Here is a 14,336-nt window from a genome sequence, read left to right as displayed (position 1 = left end):
CCGCCTGGACCACGGCCCAGCCTGTGGGCCTTGACCTCAACAGCCTCGTGTGCTCACGCCCGCCAGCCCCATGTACCCAGCACACATCCCTGCGCCCTCAGGCCATCGAGGACCCTGAGTCCCAGTTGAGAAGCCGAGCGCGCCCCGCGCAGCTGGTGGGGGGCTGGGGAGGAGGCCCGGCTGCCAGGGTCACCTCTGGGCCCCAGCTGCCCTCCCACCCTCCTGTCCCTGGGGCCGGGTGGCTGTGGACTGTGGGTGAAGATGCCGAGGTGGCCCGTTTCCCGGCTCCTGGCTCGGTGTGCAAAGCAAACCCCGTACCTCGCCTGCTCCAGCTCGCTGAGGTGCTTCTGCCCGACGACCTCCTCGTGGTGGGCGGCCGCGGCCCGCAGCTTCAGGTCGGAGCTCACCTGGGCCAGCCTGCGGGAGGGGTGCGGGGCAGGAAACACAGACGCGCTTTGAAGAGTTGGCCGACTGCCAGCACACACGCACCGCGGCTTCATTTCCCACTGTTCTTAGAGTTAGGCAGAACTACCGGGAAAACAGCAGGTGACTACCTAATTTCAGGTGGAACATTTTGTCATTCTTTCATACATTATGTAACACATATTTACAGGCTCAGGGTCACCCCTAGACAGGCTGCCCCCCAAATCCACCCCCATCACCCCTGCAGCCCAGGAGCTCTGCTTGGCTTCATATTAAAACAGTTTTGGACTCACAGAAAAGCTGCAAAAACACTACAAATAATTCCCACAGATCCTTCACCCGGATGCCTAAAAGCCGACTCAAAACCCTTGCCCTCTCGCTCTCCCTCACCCCATGGATGATACACGTGTGAGGTTTTTAATGATCTATATGAGAGTATAGAGCAGATCTGAGGCCCCTTTATACCTAAGCACTTCTGTGTGTATGTCCTTAAATTGAGGAATTCTCTTAATAGCACAGTTACTAAAATCAGGATTGGGTAGAAATGTTAAAATTAAATTACGATCTTTGTATTCAATCATTTTGATTTTAGTTTACAAATTTCAGGGATTTTGTTATGCATGCATATTGCCAGCCACGGGACTCCTAACTTGAAGTGTTGCATTTATATTGCGTCGGCGACTGTCCGTTTCCCCGCCTCCCGGGGGTGAGCGGGCACCAACCGCAGGTGGTAGAGGTCGGCCAGGCTCTTGCTGTCCACCACGGCCTCCGCGATGAGGACGCCAAGCTGCAGGACCGGCACCGTGAGCTCACAGAGGGACATGGTCCGCAGGGCCGTGACCAGGTGGTCCAGAAAGTACAACGTGTAGGTCTGTACAAACACAACGGACACAGCCGGTCGGGGGGAGCAGGGCCTCCCTCCGGGGGCTGCCCACAGGGCGTGCACAGCCTGGCACACAGCAGGGCCAAACGTTTGTTGAATGAACAAGTGACGTGCTGTCTTCCTCCTCTCCTGCGTTAGCAGCTTTCACTGTTGTCAATATACAGTGAACTATAACCATAGACATGCAGTTAAAGAGCCTTACAAGGAACACAATCATCCCTATATTTGTTCAAAGTCATGTTTTTCTTCAAGTGTTTCCTAAATGACTACCACCAGACTGATTCATTAAAAACAGAATTTTTTTGTGTACATATAAACTGTCTTCAAATTTAACATAAAGAACTTCTGCTTCCTATAATGTTGGATTAGGTTTTTTGAAAAAATGACCTTCAGCAGAAAATTAGAAAAGTTGGAGAAATTATTTTAAAACTTTGCTTATAAACCCTGGAGAGCAAACAGCGTAGAGAGAAGGCCCTGGGTTGAGGTCCCGAGAGGGAGGGTCCCCGGGGCGGCCCGCGTGTCTGGGTGTCTGCCAGCTGCAGGGGAGGCGGCTGGGGGCCGAGTGGTCCGGGGAGAGCCGCAGGCTGTGGACAGAGCCGGAGGTCAGGCCCACCCAAAGCTAAACCCCCGGGTCGGGCCGTCTCCAGGCTGCACCCCGGGATTAAGGACCGTCTAAGGGTGAAGTGCCCTCTCGCGGCTCGAGGTTCCCACTGGCACGGGGGCGGCCGGGAGACAAGTGACAGTCCTCTCCACAGGAAGAGACTCTGTTCTTGGCCTCAGACTACTTTTACAAAGTCTCGGGATTAGCGTGACCGGCACACGACCGAGGATAACTGGGTACGGGGGAGGACAGTGAAGGCAACAGGCCAGAGGAGCAGACCACTGGCTCCAGATGCTGGCGATTTAGAGACAGACTCTGTGTTCTGTGTTCCACAGGACAAAGCACTGAACATTTCACCGGAGAACTGGAAACCATAACAAATGGTGTAGAAATTGTAGAGGGCCTGTGGTGGCCGCGAGAAAGCTCCCCGTGGGCTGCTGCAGGAACGAAGCTGACGCCGGCCCGGCCACTGCGCTCTGAAACCCACCCACCGAGCCGAGCAAGGTGGGAGTCCAGGGCACGTCTGCTGGGGACACGTGGGGCTGATCCCTGCGGCCGCGTAGGCTGGGTGGCGCCTCAGCTCCCCGGCTCAACTTCCCCTCGACGGTGAGCGGCCTGGGGGACTGCACCCCCACCTCCCTCCCCTCGTCCCGCCACCCTGGGTCCCATTTGTTCCCATGACGGCTCGCTCAGCCGGACGGTCCCTCCCATCCCCTCTCCTACGGGCAGCCCCCCCAATAAAACCGCTGCATGTGGAATCCCATCCCAGCATTGGCTTTTCAGTCCAAGATGGAAACCAATCAGAAATCCCAATGCGGAAAGATACCATAACTGAGTCACTTCAGTGGACAGCTTCAGCAGGTTAGACTCGGCTGAAAAGATCACTAGCAAGTTAGGAGATCTTCAGAAGATGTCTAGGCGAAAGCACGGAGAGATAAAGGGTGGAAAATCCTGAAAACGAGATAAGAGACTAAGAGCAGGGGTCTAACGTATGAAAACTGAGTCTCTGAAGGAGAGGAGAAAGGGGTGGGGCAGGAGGGGTGCTTGAACGGATACTGGGAATTTTCTAAGAACCAGGAAAGCCACTGCACCAGCTAGCAGCATATGCCTCCCAGTTCCAGGTTCCCCCCTCAGGGTCTGCGCCACAAACAGGGACCCCGGTCCTGAAGCGTTGCTTCCCCTCGCCAGGAGCAGGGCGTGAGGCTCTGTCAGAAGAGGGAGTGGGGAGTCGTTGTGGAAGGAAAGGCTTCTCTTCTTGGTTCCAGGCTTGCTGGGGAGGGCTGGCAGCACAGGGGGTCCCCCGGTGTGAGGGGCTCCCCCGGTGTGAGGGGCTCCCCTGGCTGCAGCTCCCCCAGCACAAGGAGACCACAGAGCCAGGAGCCGGCCCCTTCTGGCGCCTCCCCTCGGGCAGTTTTCTAGCACAGCACAGCCTGGGAGACTTTTCTCAGTGAGCGGCCTTCCCCAGCATCCTAAACGGGCAGAGTTTCAGAAAGTTCTGGAGGGTGGATTTCCGGAAAATTCCAGAGGGAACACTTCTTACAAGTTCTCTCTCCATTCAGCCAGCCGTGGCTGTGCCCTCTCCAAGAAGGTCGGAATCTCAGCTGGGAACTGTCCACTTAACCCACAGTGAGGTACAGCTGCCCGCCCTGCCGGGGGCAAAGGTCAAAGTTTGCCCCGTGTGGCCGGCGCGGATGTGGAGCAGTGGGGACTCTCACCCTCGGGAGCAAGGTAAACCACCAGCATTTGGAGGTGGTTTAGCCGTGTCCACTGTGGTTGGAAACACACCTACCCCGTGACCAGGAGTCCACCGCTGGGCGGCATCCCGCAACGCGGGGCCCTGGGGCCGAGGAGCCGAGGCAGGTACACGGGGGTCACGGCAGCTTTGTGTGTAAGAGCCACAAAGTGACGCAACCCTACGCCCACCCGCAAGCACGTGGACAAAGGCCTCGTGGTCCGCCCATGCGGTGGAATACGGCACGGTGAAGACAGCGACGCAAAGTGGAGGACCCCCCACCAAAGCTAACTCTGCTGTCAGAGCCAAGCACAAAAGATGACGTGTCAGCCAACTCCATTTGCCGCGTGCTCGAAAAGGCAGAATGCAGCGGGCTGGGTGCTGGGCCCAGAGGCCCCCGCCCCTGCCACCTGTGAACCCTACTTTGCACGGCTGAGAAGGACTGCCCAGGTGTGCTTATGGCCCCAGGTGTGCTCACTCCCCAGGTGTGCTTATGGTCCCAGGTGTGCTTAAGGTCCCAGGTGTGCTCACGCCCCAGGTATGCTCACTCCCAGGTGTGCTTACGGTCCCAGGTGCACTTATGGTCCCCGGTATGCTCACATCCCAGGTGTGCTTATGGTCCCAGGTGTGCTCACGTCCCAGGTGTGCTTACTGTCCCAGGTGTCCTTACAGTCCCAGGTGCTTACAGTCACAGTTGTCCTTATGGTCACAGGTGTGCTAACGTCCCAGGTATGCTTACAGTCCCATGTGTGATCACATCCCAGGTGTGGTTACAGTCCCAGGTGTGCTTACATCCCAGGTATGCTTACGTCCCAGGTGAGCTTATGGTCCCAGGTGTCCTTATGGTCCCAGGTGTGCTTACATCCCAGGTGTCCTTATGATCCCAGGTGTCCTTATGGTCCCAGGTGTGCTTACGTCCCAGGTGTGCTTACATCCCAGCTGTGCTTACGGTCCCAGGTATGCTCACATCCCAGGTGTGCTCATGTCCCAGGTGTGCTCATGTCCCAGGTGTGTTTATGTCCCAGGTGTGCTTACGTCCCAGGTGTCCTTACAGTCCCAGGTGTCCTTACGGTAGGGATGCTGAGGGGACGTGAGCCTGGATTGTCTGGGCAACTCTAAATGCCGACACACGTGGCCTCTTTGGAGGAGGTGCGGGGAGACGGGACACGCAAGGCAGAGGGGAGGGACGCGGCCACAGCCGAGGGCAGCGGGGGGGGCTGGAGTGGATTCTCCCCCAAGCCTCCCGAGGGAACAGGGGCTGCCAACACCTCGGTTTTGGCTTGTGACACTGAGTCTGGGCTTCTGGTCCCCAGAACTGAGAGAATAAATTCAGGTTGTTTTGAGGCGCCAGCTGGTGGTGACGGCCACAGGAAACCAACCTGCAGGACCAAGCTGCCGTGCTTAGGGCCGTGCGCCTGGGTGTTTGCTGCATCAGGAAAAGCGTCTCCCTCAGACGCTGGCAGAGCGAGCACCGCCCGGGGGGAGAGAGGAGCGAGTGTGGGGGAGGGCGAGGGTGCAGTGCTTGCAGGTGTCCCCTTTCCAATGGCCCATTACGCCAAACGCTTCTTTTATGTCCTTTTCTTTCTGGTTATACGTCACGAATAGAAAACAGTGGACTTGAACGCAGCTACAAACCAAGGAGCTGTGATCCTGGGGCCGCGGCCACAGTCTGGGGACAGTTTCTCCAAGTCCACCTACCGGCTTCTGGATGCTTGAGGGGTTCACGGTGAAGTCCCTGCGGTCCTGTTTAAACACAGACACGATCTCTTCCGGGCACGAGTAGGATGCCCACTGCTCTATGCTCACCGGCAGGTCTTCAGGAGGTTTGCTGGGAACGGGGGTTTGACACTGCAAAGGCAAGAACTGAGGATTTACTTGGGGAGTGGAGGGAAATTACGTGCGCAGCTGTGAGGGCGGCCGGCCAGGGAGCCGACGCGGGCCTCGAGCGGCCACTCCTCCCGACGCTGCCCCGGCCATCCCGGGCCATGGAGCAGATCACCCTCTCCCTGGAGCTCATAGCACCCACGGCCTGCCCTGCGCTTGACTGAAGACTGTGCCTTTCCGGAGACCCCAGTCTCACGTCCAAATCCGGCTTCTCGAGCAACTTCCAAGGGGGCAGGTGGGCACCTTCTGCCCCTTGTCCAAGGCGTGTCCGTCTCTGTGTCCATGGCTCCGAGCTCCCCGCTGTGGCCACAAGCTCGGATCTGGAGAAGCAGGTGTCTCCAGGCTGACGAGGCTCCGCAGGGGAGGGAAACGGCGTTTCTCGTTGCTCCAGGGAGGCTCCCGCCCGCCCCCACGTCCACTCAGGGCGAGGCTGCACCTGTCACCCAAGGCCCCCGAGCTGGCCGGGGCCTCAGCCACATGCCCAGACCCACCCCTCTGTGTGCAGAACCCCACAGCCACGAGCCAACGGAGCGCGTGTGACAAAGCCGCACAGCCCAGCCTGACCCGTGCTTTTGTGGACCCTCGTGACAGCCGACGGGGGCAAGGGCACGGGAAGTGGGGGTGTGCATTCATGGTCCCGCCGCCCCCACAGGGGCCCGCTCCAGCCCTAGGCCCCTGGGCCACCCCCTCCCCTGCCCAGGGGTCACCTGTTTAGGGTCCCTGCTCTTCTCTCGGTCCTTCTCCTCTCTGCTTTTCTCCTTCTCTTTCTCCTTTTCTCTGTTTTTCTCCTTCTCTTTCTCCTTCTCTTTACTTTTCTCCTTTTTCTCCTTCTCTTTGCTTTTCTCCTTTTCTTTCTCCTTTTCTTTACCTTTCTCCTTCTCTTTTTTAAGTAATAATAAATGTGAACTAGTTGCTGCTAGAATTTTATTTTCTGAAAGTAACTTTCCTGCTGTTAACAAAGAGACCTGGAAAAAAAAAAAGAAATCCTAACTTGCAGCATCAAAACCAGCTCCACATCTGCCCTCCCTCCCCCAGGCTGGGAACCAAGAGGTGGGTTCCACATCCCAGCCCAGCACCCACTGGGAGGGGTCTGGCGTGGCCCCTGCCCGACACCCTCCCAGGCTGAGCATCTCCCGGTGCAGCTGGACAGACATCACTGAAAGGCCACTGCAGGGACACAGGCTCTTCTGGGCACCCTCCCTTCCTGGCCCATAGGCTGCCAAGGCTTGTTGTCCCCCCTGCAACGGGGGCTGCCGGCCACTGGCCACGAGCAGAGGCCCAGCTGGATAACGCTGGCCTGCTGGGAGGGGCCGCCCATGGAGACCTGGGGACAGGCACGGTGGGGGCACCCGAGGCCAGGACACGTGGGCGGTCAGAGGGCAGCACTGCCGAGGGGGTGGCAAGAAGGGTGGGCTCAAGGAGGGGGCACAGCCAGGGGCTGCAGAGGGCAGGAAGAAGGGCCTGGAGCCGGGAGGGTGACTGCAGGCCCCGGCTGTGACGGGCAGGGACGGAGCTGTGTGCTGACCGTCATGGCCCGGCTGAGCCAAGGCTCAGGGATGGGCCTCCGAGGGGGTGGTTTCCATCATCCAGGAGGAGGAAAGCCCTGGTGCCGTGGCAGCCATCTGCTCGTATCTCAAACACCTCTCAGAAGTGCTTGGAAAGGCTCTGGTCTCTAAGCAGGTGACTGCGTTTCCTAACAGAAACCCCAAACCACTCCATGGAGGGTGTCGGGAGGAGCAGGCGGCAGATCCCGTCTGTTCTGAGCCTCCCCTTGGAGCGGAGCAGGGAGCCGCTGGTGCAGGCCATGGGCAGCTGGGCCCCCGGCCTCCTACCTGCCAGATGCGCTGGATCAGCGCCACGGCCATCAGGCAGCAATCCCGGTACCAGGGCGCACCCGGCGACCCCACCACGGCCAGCTGGGTGTGCACGCGGGCCAGCGCGTCCAGCTGCCTCACACTTCTCAGACTATCCAAGGAGAACGCCGTTGGTGCACACACTGGGCTCTCGGTGGCTGCTCGGCCCGGCACGTGCTCCTCTGCAAACAGGGTGCCGCTGCTGGACATGTGTCCGCATGGGAGGCATCCGCAGACCCTGCCCCTTCGCCCAGGGGCTCGTCCGAGCAGGACGGTGTGCACCCCCGGGGTGATACGGGCAGCACATCCTGGTGCCCTCACATGGCCCCAGAGGCCAGCCTGTCGTCCCACCCGCTGCCCGCCTGGGTGCTGAGCCCCTGTCCTAGCAGGGACACCTGCTCACATGGTCTGGGCCCTCGGCTTGCCCTGTTCTGCTCCTGAGCCCCTCCTCGTGGATCTGCACCCCCTGCAGAGACCTGGAGGAGCAGCCCAAGGGGCTGGCAGCCCTGTGGGACCCTGGCCCGGACCCCGTGGCCACCATCCCGCAGGAAGAGTGCCACTTTCTCCTCGAGGGCAGGGGTGCCCCAGAGCTCTCCAATCCCTGCTGCCGGCCGTGCCCAGGCCCTGAGCTCACATGCACGGCTTGAGGCTGTTTGCTGGGAACGCTGGGGGCCCGCTCAGCACGGGGCCCCTACCTGTACCTGGGGCCCAGAGCCCGGCACCTTCCACCTTGGCTACTGGCTTGACTCGGCCCTCCCCATACACTTGATTCGTAATGATGAGGCAGAACGGGGCAGCTCCGGGCCGGGCGAGGTCCTCACTGGACTTTTGCAGGTGGATGTTCCGCTGGGAACGCGCTCTGGGCTCACAGGGGAACGCCCCTCCCCGTGCACGGCGCCCCACGTCCCCTCACCTGCTGGCTCGGCCGCGCTGCCCGGGGCCCCCAGCCCCAGCAGGATGTCGATGGCCCACCTGAGGTGGAAGGTCACCTCCTCGAGAGGAAACTGCCTGTGGTAGAGCCACTCGCTGAACTCTGTGATGTAGTCCACTTTCTGCCACTCGTTCTCTGGCTTCTGGAAGATTAAAAAAACAGATGACTCAGAGCCCCGCTGTACTTCCCAATTCAACATTCAAAGGCAGGGCCCGGAATATGAAAGGATTAGCTGGTTTTCCAGAAGCAAAGATTCCCTATTCACCCAACGTTTACCACGAAGAGAGCACCACGAATGACGACTAACTTTGCCGTCCAGGCATTTAAAGCCATGCTGGTTGCAGAGAAAGGGTGTTTTTGTCACGTGCTGTCTCTCCGGCACTTCTGCCCCTGAGCCCGCAGCCCGTCCCCAGCCGCCCGGGCCCCACCTGCAGTGCCTGGATGGCGTTGCAGTAGCAGGTCAGCTCCCCATGCACATCCTTCGAGTTCTGCGCCAGCCGATGCCACATGTGTGCCAGGTAGCCCTCACTCTCGTCCCGGAACTTCTGCATCTCCATGGTGAAGTTCTGGCCCAGCTTGGCCTTCACGATCACCATGTGCTTGAAAATCAGGCTACAGAAGGGGGAGGAGGCAGGGCTCAAACCGAGCGCTCAAATTCTTAGAAACAGAAGAATGACGCCTCCAAAATGTTATTCAGTTATTTGTCCCCTCTTGCTACTTCCAAAGGTAAAACCAAAGGGCACCTGAGCGAGTTAGGGTTTCTGCGTTTGGTAGGGTTTCAAATTCCCCCACTCCTTTACTGGATTCTTACTTGGGAAATAAAGTCATTCAGTAGAAAAGGGAATGTGAGTGAATTTATTTTAAAATATCACACATATTTATGATGATGAATGATAATAGAGCACTTGTGAACCTGAGCAATTTTACTTCTCAGAGAAGTAAAAATATGTTTATACTTGTGGTGTGAGTCCTGGCCTGGTCCAGGGCCCCCTCCTGCTGGCACCGTGGGGGGTGGGGGTGGAGGGGATGGGGCGACACTGGACCCAGGGCCCGGCAGGGATCTGCTGACAAGGCTGCACTTGGGGAAAGGCTTTCTCTCCTCGGTTTACATCTGGAAGAGGTTTCTCACCACCTGCATCTGAGTCGTGGGGGCAGTTTGTGAAAATGGAAGATTCCAGGGTCCTGCCCACACCTCCTGAACTGGAATCTCCCCAGTGGGGGTCTCTGCCCAAGCACAACTGAGGGTATGAGTGTGGGTGAGCACACTTGTGCAAGAGTGTGAGTGAGGGTGTGTGTCAGAGCATGTATGACTGTGGGTGAGGGTGCATATGTGTGTGAGCATATGTGATTGTGAGTGTAGGGGTGGGAATGATTTGCAACTGTGAGTGTGTATGTGTAAGCATGTGTGAATAGTGTGATTGTGAGTGTGCATGTGGGGGTGTGTCTGATTGTGAGAGTGCATGTGGGAGTGTGGGTGAGCACATGTGATGGGGTGTACATGTGAGCATGTGTGACCATGTGTGATTGTGGGTGTGCATGTGTGTGTGTGATTGTGTGTATGTGGGGGTCTGTGATCATGTGCAGTTGAGTGAGTTGTGAGCATGTGAATGTGTGATTGAGTGTGCATGTGTAACCATGTGTGTGAGCATGTGGTTGTGTGTATGAGGCTGAGTGTGCTCGTGTGAGTACACGTGTGTGTGAGATTGTGTGTATGTGGGAGTCTGAGCATGTGCAGTTGAGTGTGTGAGCACATGTGTGTGAGTGTGTGAATGTGTGAGTGCATGTGTAAACCTGTGTGTGAGCATGTAGTGAGTGTGCTCGTGTGAGTGTATGTGGGAGTCTGAGCATGTGCAGTTGAGTGGGTGTCTAAGTGCATGTATGTGAGTATGTGTGAGTGCGTGTGTGCATGTGTGGCCGTGTGGGGTCGTGGGGTGACCAGGCAGGTCACGGAGGTGCCCGGCGTGACCCCTGACCCCATGCAATCCCCAGAGGGGCCTCGGAGGGCTGTCTGGACCGGAGTGGACGGTGCACGCACACACCCGGAACCAAGCACTGCGGGGTCAGGAGCAGTGGGCAGCGCTGGGGACCGGGTGGGGCGCGTGGATGGGGTGCAGGCTGGAGTGGACAGCTGGGGGGCCTGGTGGGGGCTGCATGGCGACACTCACAGGCGGTGGGTGGTCCGCGGCAGCACCTGCACGGCCTGGTCCAGCACCCTGAGGCCGCCCTCCCAGTCGTCCTGGTCAGCGTGGCCGTGGAACAGGAGGCCGTAGAGGGCCACACGCAGAGACAGGTCCTCCTCGGCCCCTGGGGCGTGGGAGAGAGGGGGGTGGGTGCTGACAGCCCCTGGCCACCTGGCGTCCTCCGACCCTGCCAGGGACTAGCTCTGCCTGCCCTCCCCTATGACCCGCAGCCGACGGGGAGTCCCGAGGAGAACCCCCCATGGGACCCTGCAGCCTTGCCACTGGCCCCCGCACTCCTACCTGCCAGCAGGAACCCAGCCCTCCCGCGCCCCTGTGCCGGCGCCGCTCACAAGGCTGTTTTGAGACAGAGGCGATGGCGCGTTCGCAGGACTCAGGGTTGGCGTGTGGCCCCCGCTCAGTGCCCTGTGGGTCCTGGGGCTCGGGACACTCTCAGAGCACCCCATGTGCCAAAGGACAATGCAGCATCACCCTGGGATGCTCAGGAGGCCCTAAAGCCCACCCCTGCGGGCAGCACTGTTTAACCACACCCCGTGGAGGGGTACTGCCCGGTGTCCTCGTGTCCCCCAACCCACCTCTGGCTGCCCTCACCAGCCACCAGCCTCGGGGCCATAGCAGTCACCCCCAGCCCACACCAGCTTTCTTGGACTCCCTGGCCCTACAAGCCCCTCATCTTCCTGCAAATCCTGTTACTTTCTGTGGGTTTTTGAACAAACAACATGAGCACGAGGAAAGGAAAAGGGGAGCACCCTCGTCTGCACCCCGTTGGGCCCTGCCCAGCGCGAGGTGGCCCGTCACACCTCCCCACCGACTTCCACGGCTGCACTTCACAGAAGTGTCGACTACACAAGACGGCATCCGCCCCCCGCCGGGGTCCCCCCAGTGCCTAAAAGGCCACCCTGCTGGTACAGGGCACCCCGTCTCCGCTCCCCACTACCCTGGGGTCGCCACCCGGGTGGGCTCGCCGCCCCAGGTGCAGATGCCAGTGCTGTGACCCCAGGATGTCGAGGCACCCCGCAGGGAGAGGGCCCCGAGCTGACGAGCTCTGGGGTTTTATAGGGGTGGGGAGTGTTGGCCTCGGGGAGGGACGTGGGTCCAGGGTGACAGCCTCGCGTGTTCAAAAGTGATGGCCTAGCGTTGCGAGTGGGGGTGACTTTCACTGCTCTAATGAGAAGCCGACGACTTCCGTTCAGGGCTCCTGTCTGCCTGGCCCCTGTGCAGAACCGGTCAGAACCGGCTTCAGCAGGTGCTAGAGGAGAGGGACCCGGGACACATCCCGTGGGGAAGCAGCTTCCTGTGAACCAGCAGAGGGTGGTTTTGGGGGGACTTGGCCACACAGCCCTCCAAGCACAGGCTGGCCGCGCTTCGGACCCCACAGCCAGGGGCCCCCTGTCACCCGACTAACCAGATGGGGAGGGGCTCACTGCTTCCCCTGCAGCTCCTCGACCCCAGGGGCTTCCCTGGTCCAGGCCGTGCCCTTTGACCCCACATCCATTTGCACCTCGATGCTTTTCCAAGCAATTTGTTCAGGCCTCCCGGCAGGGACAGAGCTCACTGTGTGTCCCAGCAGTGGTTGGGGGTCCTCAGCTGGGGGCCTGGGGGGTGGCGGGGCCTGGGTGCGAGGGGAGGGCGTGTAGCAGAGCCGAGGCTCTGAGTCGAGATGGTTTTCTGCTAAACCAGGGCCCCCCAACAGCTCTGGGGGCATCTGCTGCCTGACCGGGTGCCCAAGAACTCAAATGTTGCAGAAATTAACCTCGTCTCTGCCGAATTTGATGCAAATAGTTTAGCAGTCTGTTTACTTCCTGCATTTTCATTTTCAGAAGCTTTATGATTCTGTATTTTTGAAGGTACGGCTTTTTGATCACTTTAAAGTTTAGAAAGCCATCTTTCCACAAAACATCTGCTGTACTCAATTCCACTTTCTGATACTTTTTTTCTAGAATTTGAATTTTTAAGTCTGTTTATTCAACGTGGCTGGTGCTGTTTTGGTGACTGCAGTAAGGCGTCGACTTGACTTAGGCGTCCTCCCCGGTTGTGCTATTTCACGGACAGCTTTCCTGTTTGCCACCCCTGGATTCTCGGGCGTTCAGCTGCTCACTCGCCCGCCCGGGTGGCAGTGGGGGGCCTGTGGCGTGTTCCACCGCTGTGGGGCTCGACAGATTTACTTACACGTGGTCATGTTTTGGTTCATTATTTTAAATCAACTTTCCCTCCTAAAGGGCCTGCAAAGCACTGAAAGATAGGGCCCACTTTTCTATCCGCAGCCTTTAACCACCCCAGCCCCCCAAACACACAGGAGGAATCTGGGCTGCTACGGTGTTAACAGGAGCGATTCTTGTTTACCAGAAAAACATTTTTTCTGTAAATGTGGAGAGAGATTCTAAATCGTGGTTTTAGTGCTCTCAGGTCAGTCAGTTGCTGTTTTGTTTTCTGCAGCACATCTGCACTTTTCATAGGAGCAGAAAAGCGTGGCTGAGCCGACTTCCAGGTGGCCCCTCCAGGGGTTCCCCGAGCTGGCTTCACCCGGGGGCCTGGTGGGCTCTGCACGGCCCCAGAGAGGGTCCCAACCGCCCTGGGCCTCAACGCCTGGCACGTGAGGGGTCCACGGGGGAGACGAGGCCACCGGGAGAAGCCCCCTCCAAGCCCGGCTCGCGGGAATGCCGAGCAGACGCTGCCTGCCGCCGCTGTCCTTACCAGGGTGGCTTTCTCCGAGGGCGCGGAGAAGCACCAGGAGCTACAGCCACGGCCACGGCCCCTCCCCTTATTTGCGCCAGTAAGTCCTTCGGTTTGGTTTGGTTTTGAATCTACAAACCTGGGAGAAAATAGCCCTCTGTCAGCCCACTGCTTTGAAGATCCGTTGTAGGCCACTGGTGCAAAGGCAGTATTTTCCCTTCTTCCTAAAATAAAACAGGCAGGTGACACATTCGCAAGCTGCAGCTCGGTCTTCACCGTTCCTTCCTGGAGGCTCAGCGTCTGCCCAACTCAGTGAGGCTGTGTCTCCCGGGAGGGAGAGAGCTCCTCGCACACACTGAGGGAGACGGGCCCCAGGGTGGCTTCCAGGGTGAGGCTGCCCTGGAATTTCCCTCGGCAGGACCAGGGGAGGCCCGAGGATGAGGAGGAGTGGCCAGGACGGCGGGATGGCCGGATGCCCCAGGACACCCCCAGATGCCCCCAGAGGCCACTGGATGCCCATCAAAGGCTACCAGACACCTACCAAAGGCTCCCAGGCACCCCTGGGCCCACCAGACGGCCCCAGATGCCCCCAACGCCGCACACACTGTTTAAAAGCCGGGCATGTTGCTGGGCTGTGTTTGTGGATCTCGTGCCCACCCCCCACTGCCTCCCGCAGCTCATTCCCCTGTTGCTGCGTCGTGGGCACAGGCTGGCACCCTCAGGCACACAAGAGGGAGAGGGTAAAGGGGCTGGAGGGAGGGAGGGGGGAAGAAGGGGGCGGGGAGGAACTGGAGAGGAGGCGGGGGGAGGGAAGGGCCACTACCCTGCTCCTCCTGTCTGGCGGGTGACGCTGACCCTCTTCGCACCTCTGGGGTTCTGTCTTTCCATGGAGCCCCCCACCCTGGAAGGAAAGGCTGGGAGCGGTAAAGTCCAGGGAGCCTCCGCGCAGGGGCCCCACCTCCTTCTTGGCCTCCGTCTTGTTGATGATGCTGATGATCTCCTGGGTGGTACCCCTCACCCTCCTCCTGTTGGCCGCGGACCCCAGCAGCGGGAGGCAGGCGTTCCAGAAGTGCCGGGCGGCCAGCATCACCAGGGAGCTGCTGCCAGCAATGCCCCCAAACCTGCAGAGAGCGCATCGGGGGCCGGGGGCTGTGGGCG

At 59.3% G+C, this 14,336-nt stretch overlaps 1 protein-coding gene across 1 annotated transcript in view; it reads right to left on the bottom strand.

Annotated features, from left to right (window-relative positions):
• CFAP46 (cilia and flagella associated protein 46) overlaps positions 1-14,336 on the bottom strand; it is a 116,286-nt gene that overhangs the window by 46,506 nt on the left and 55,444 nt on the right. The window contains exons 24-33 of the mRNA XM_037805118.1: positions 14,137-14,299; positions 13,318-13,402; positions 10,473-10,611; positions 8,736-8,919; positions 8,290-8,449; positions 7,356-7,558; positions 6,231-6,488; positions 5,338-5,487; positions 1,146-1,294; positions 319-417 (exon numbers count right to left, since the gene is read on the bottom strand). Of these exons, the coding sequence (XP_037661046.1) occupies positions 319-417; positions 1,146-1,294; positions 5,338-5,487; positions 6,231-6,488; positions 7,356-7,558; positions 8,290-8,449; positions 8,736-8,919; positions 10,473-10,611; positions 13,318-13,402; positions 14,137-14,299 (1,590 nt within the window). The remainder of the gene's footprint in view (positions 1-318; positions 418-1,145; positions 1,295-5,337; positions 5,488-6,230; positions 6,489-7,355; positions 7,559-8,289; positions 8,450-8,735; positions 8,920-10,472; positions 10,612-13,317; positions 13,403-14,136; positions 14,300-14,336) is intronic.

This window comes from Choloepus didactylus, chromosome 15 (assembly GCF_015220235.1).
Source record: "Choloepus didactylus isolate mChoDid1 chromosome 15, mChoDid1.pri, whole genome shotgun sequence".
Lineage (NCBI taxonomy): Eukaryota > Metazoa > Chordata > Mammalia > Pilosa > Megalonychidae > Choloepus > Choloepus didactylus.
Note: the sequence above shows the minus strand (reverse complement) of the source record. Positions and strands in the feature narration are given on the sequence as shown.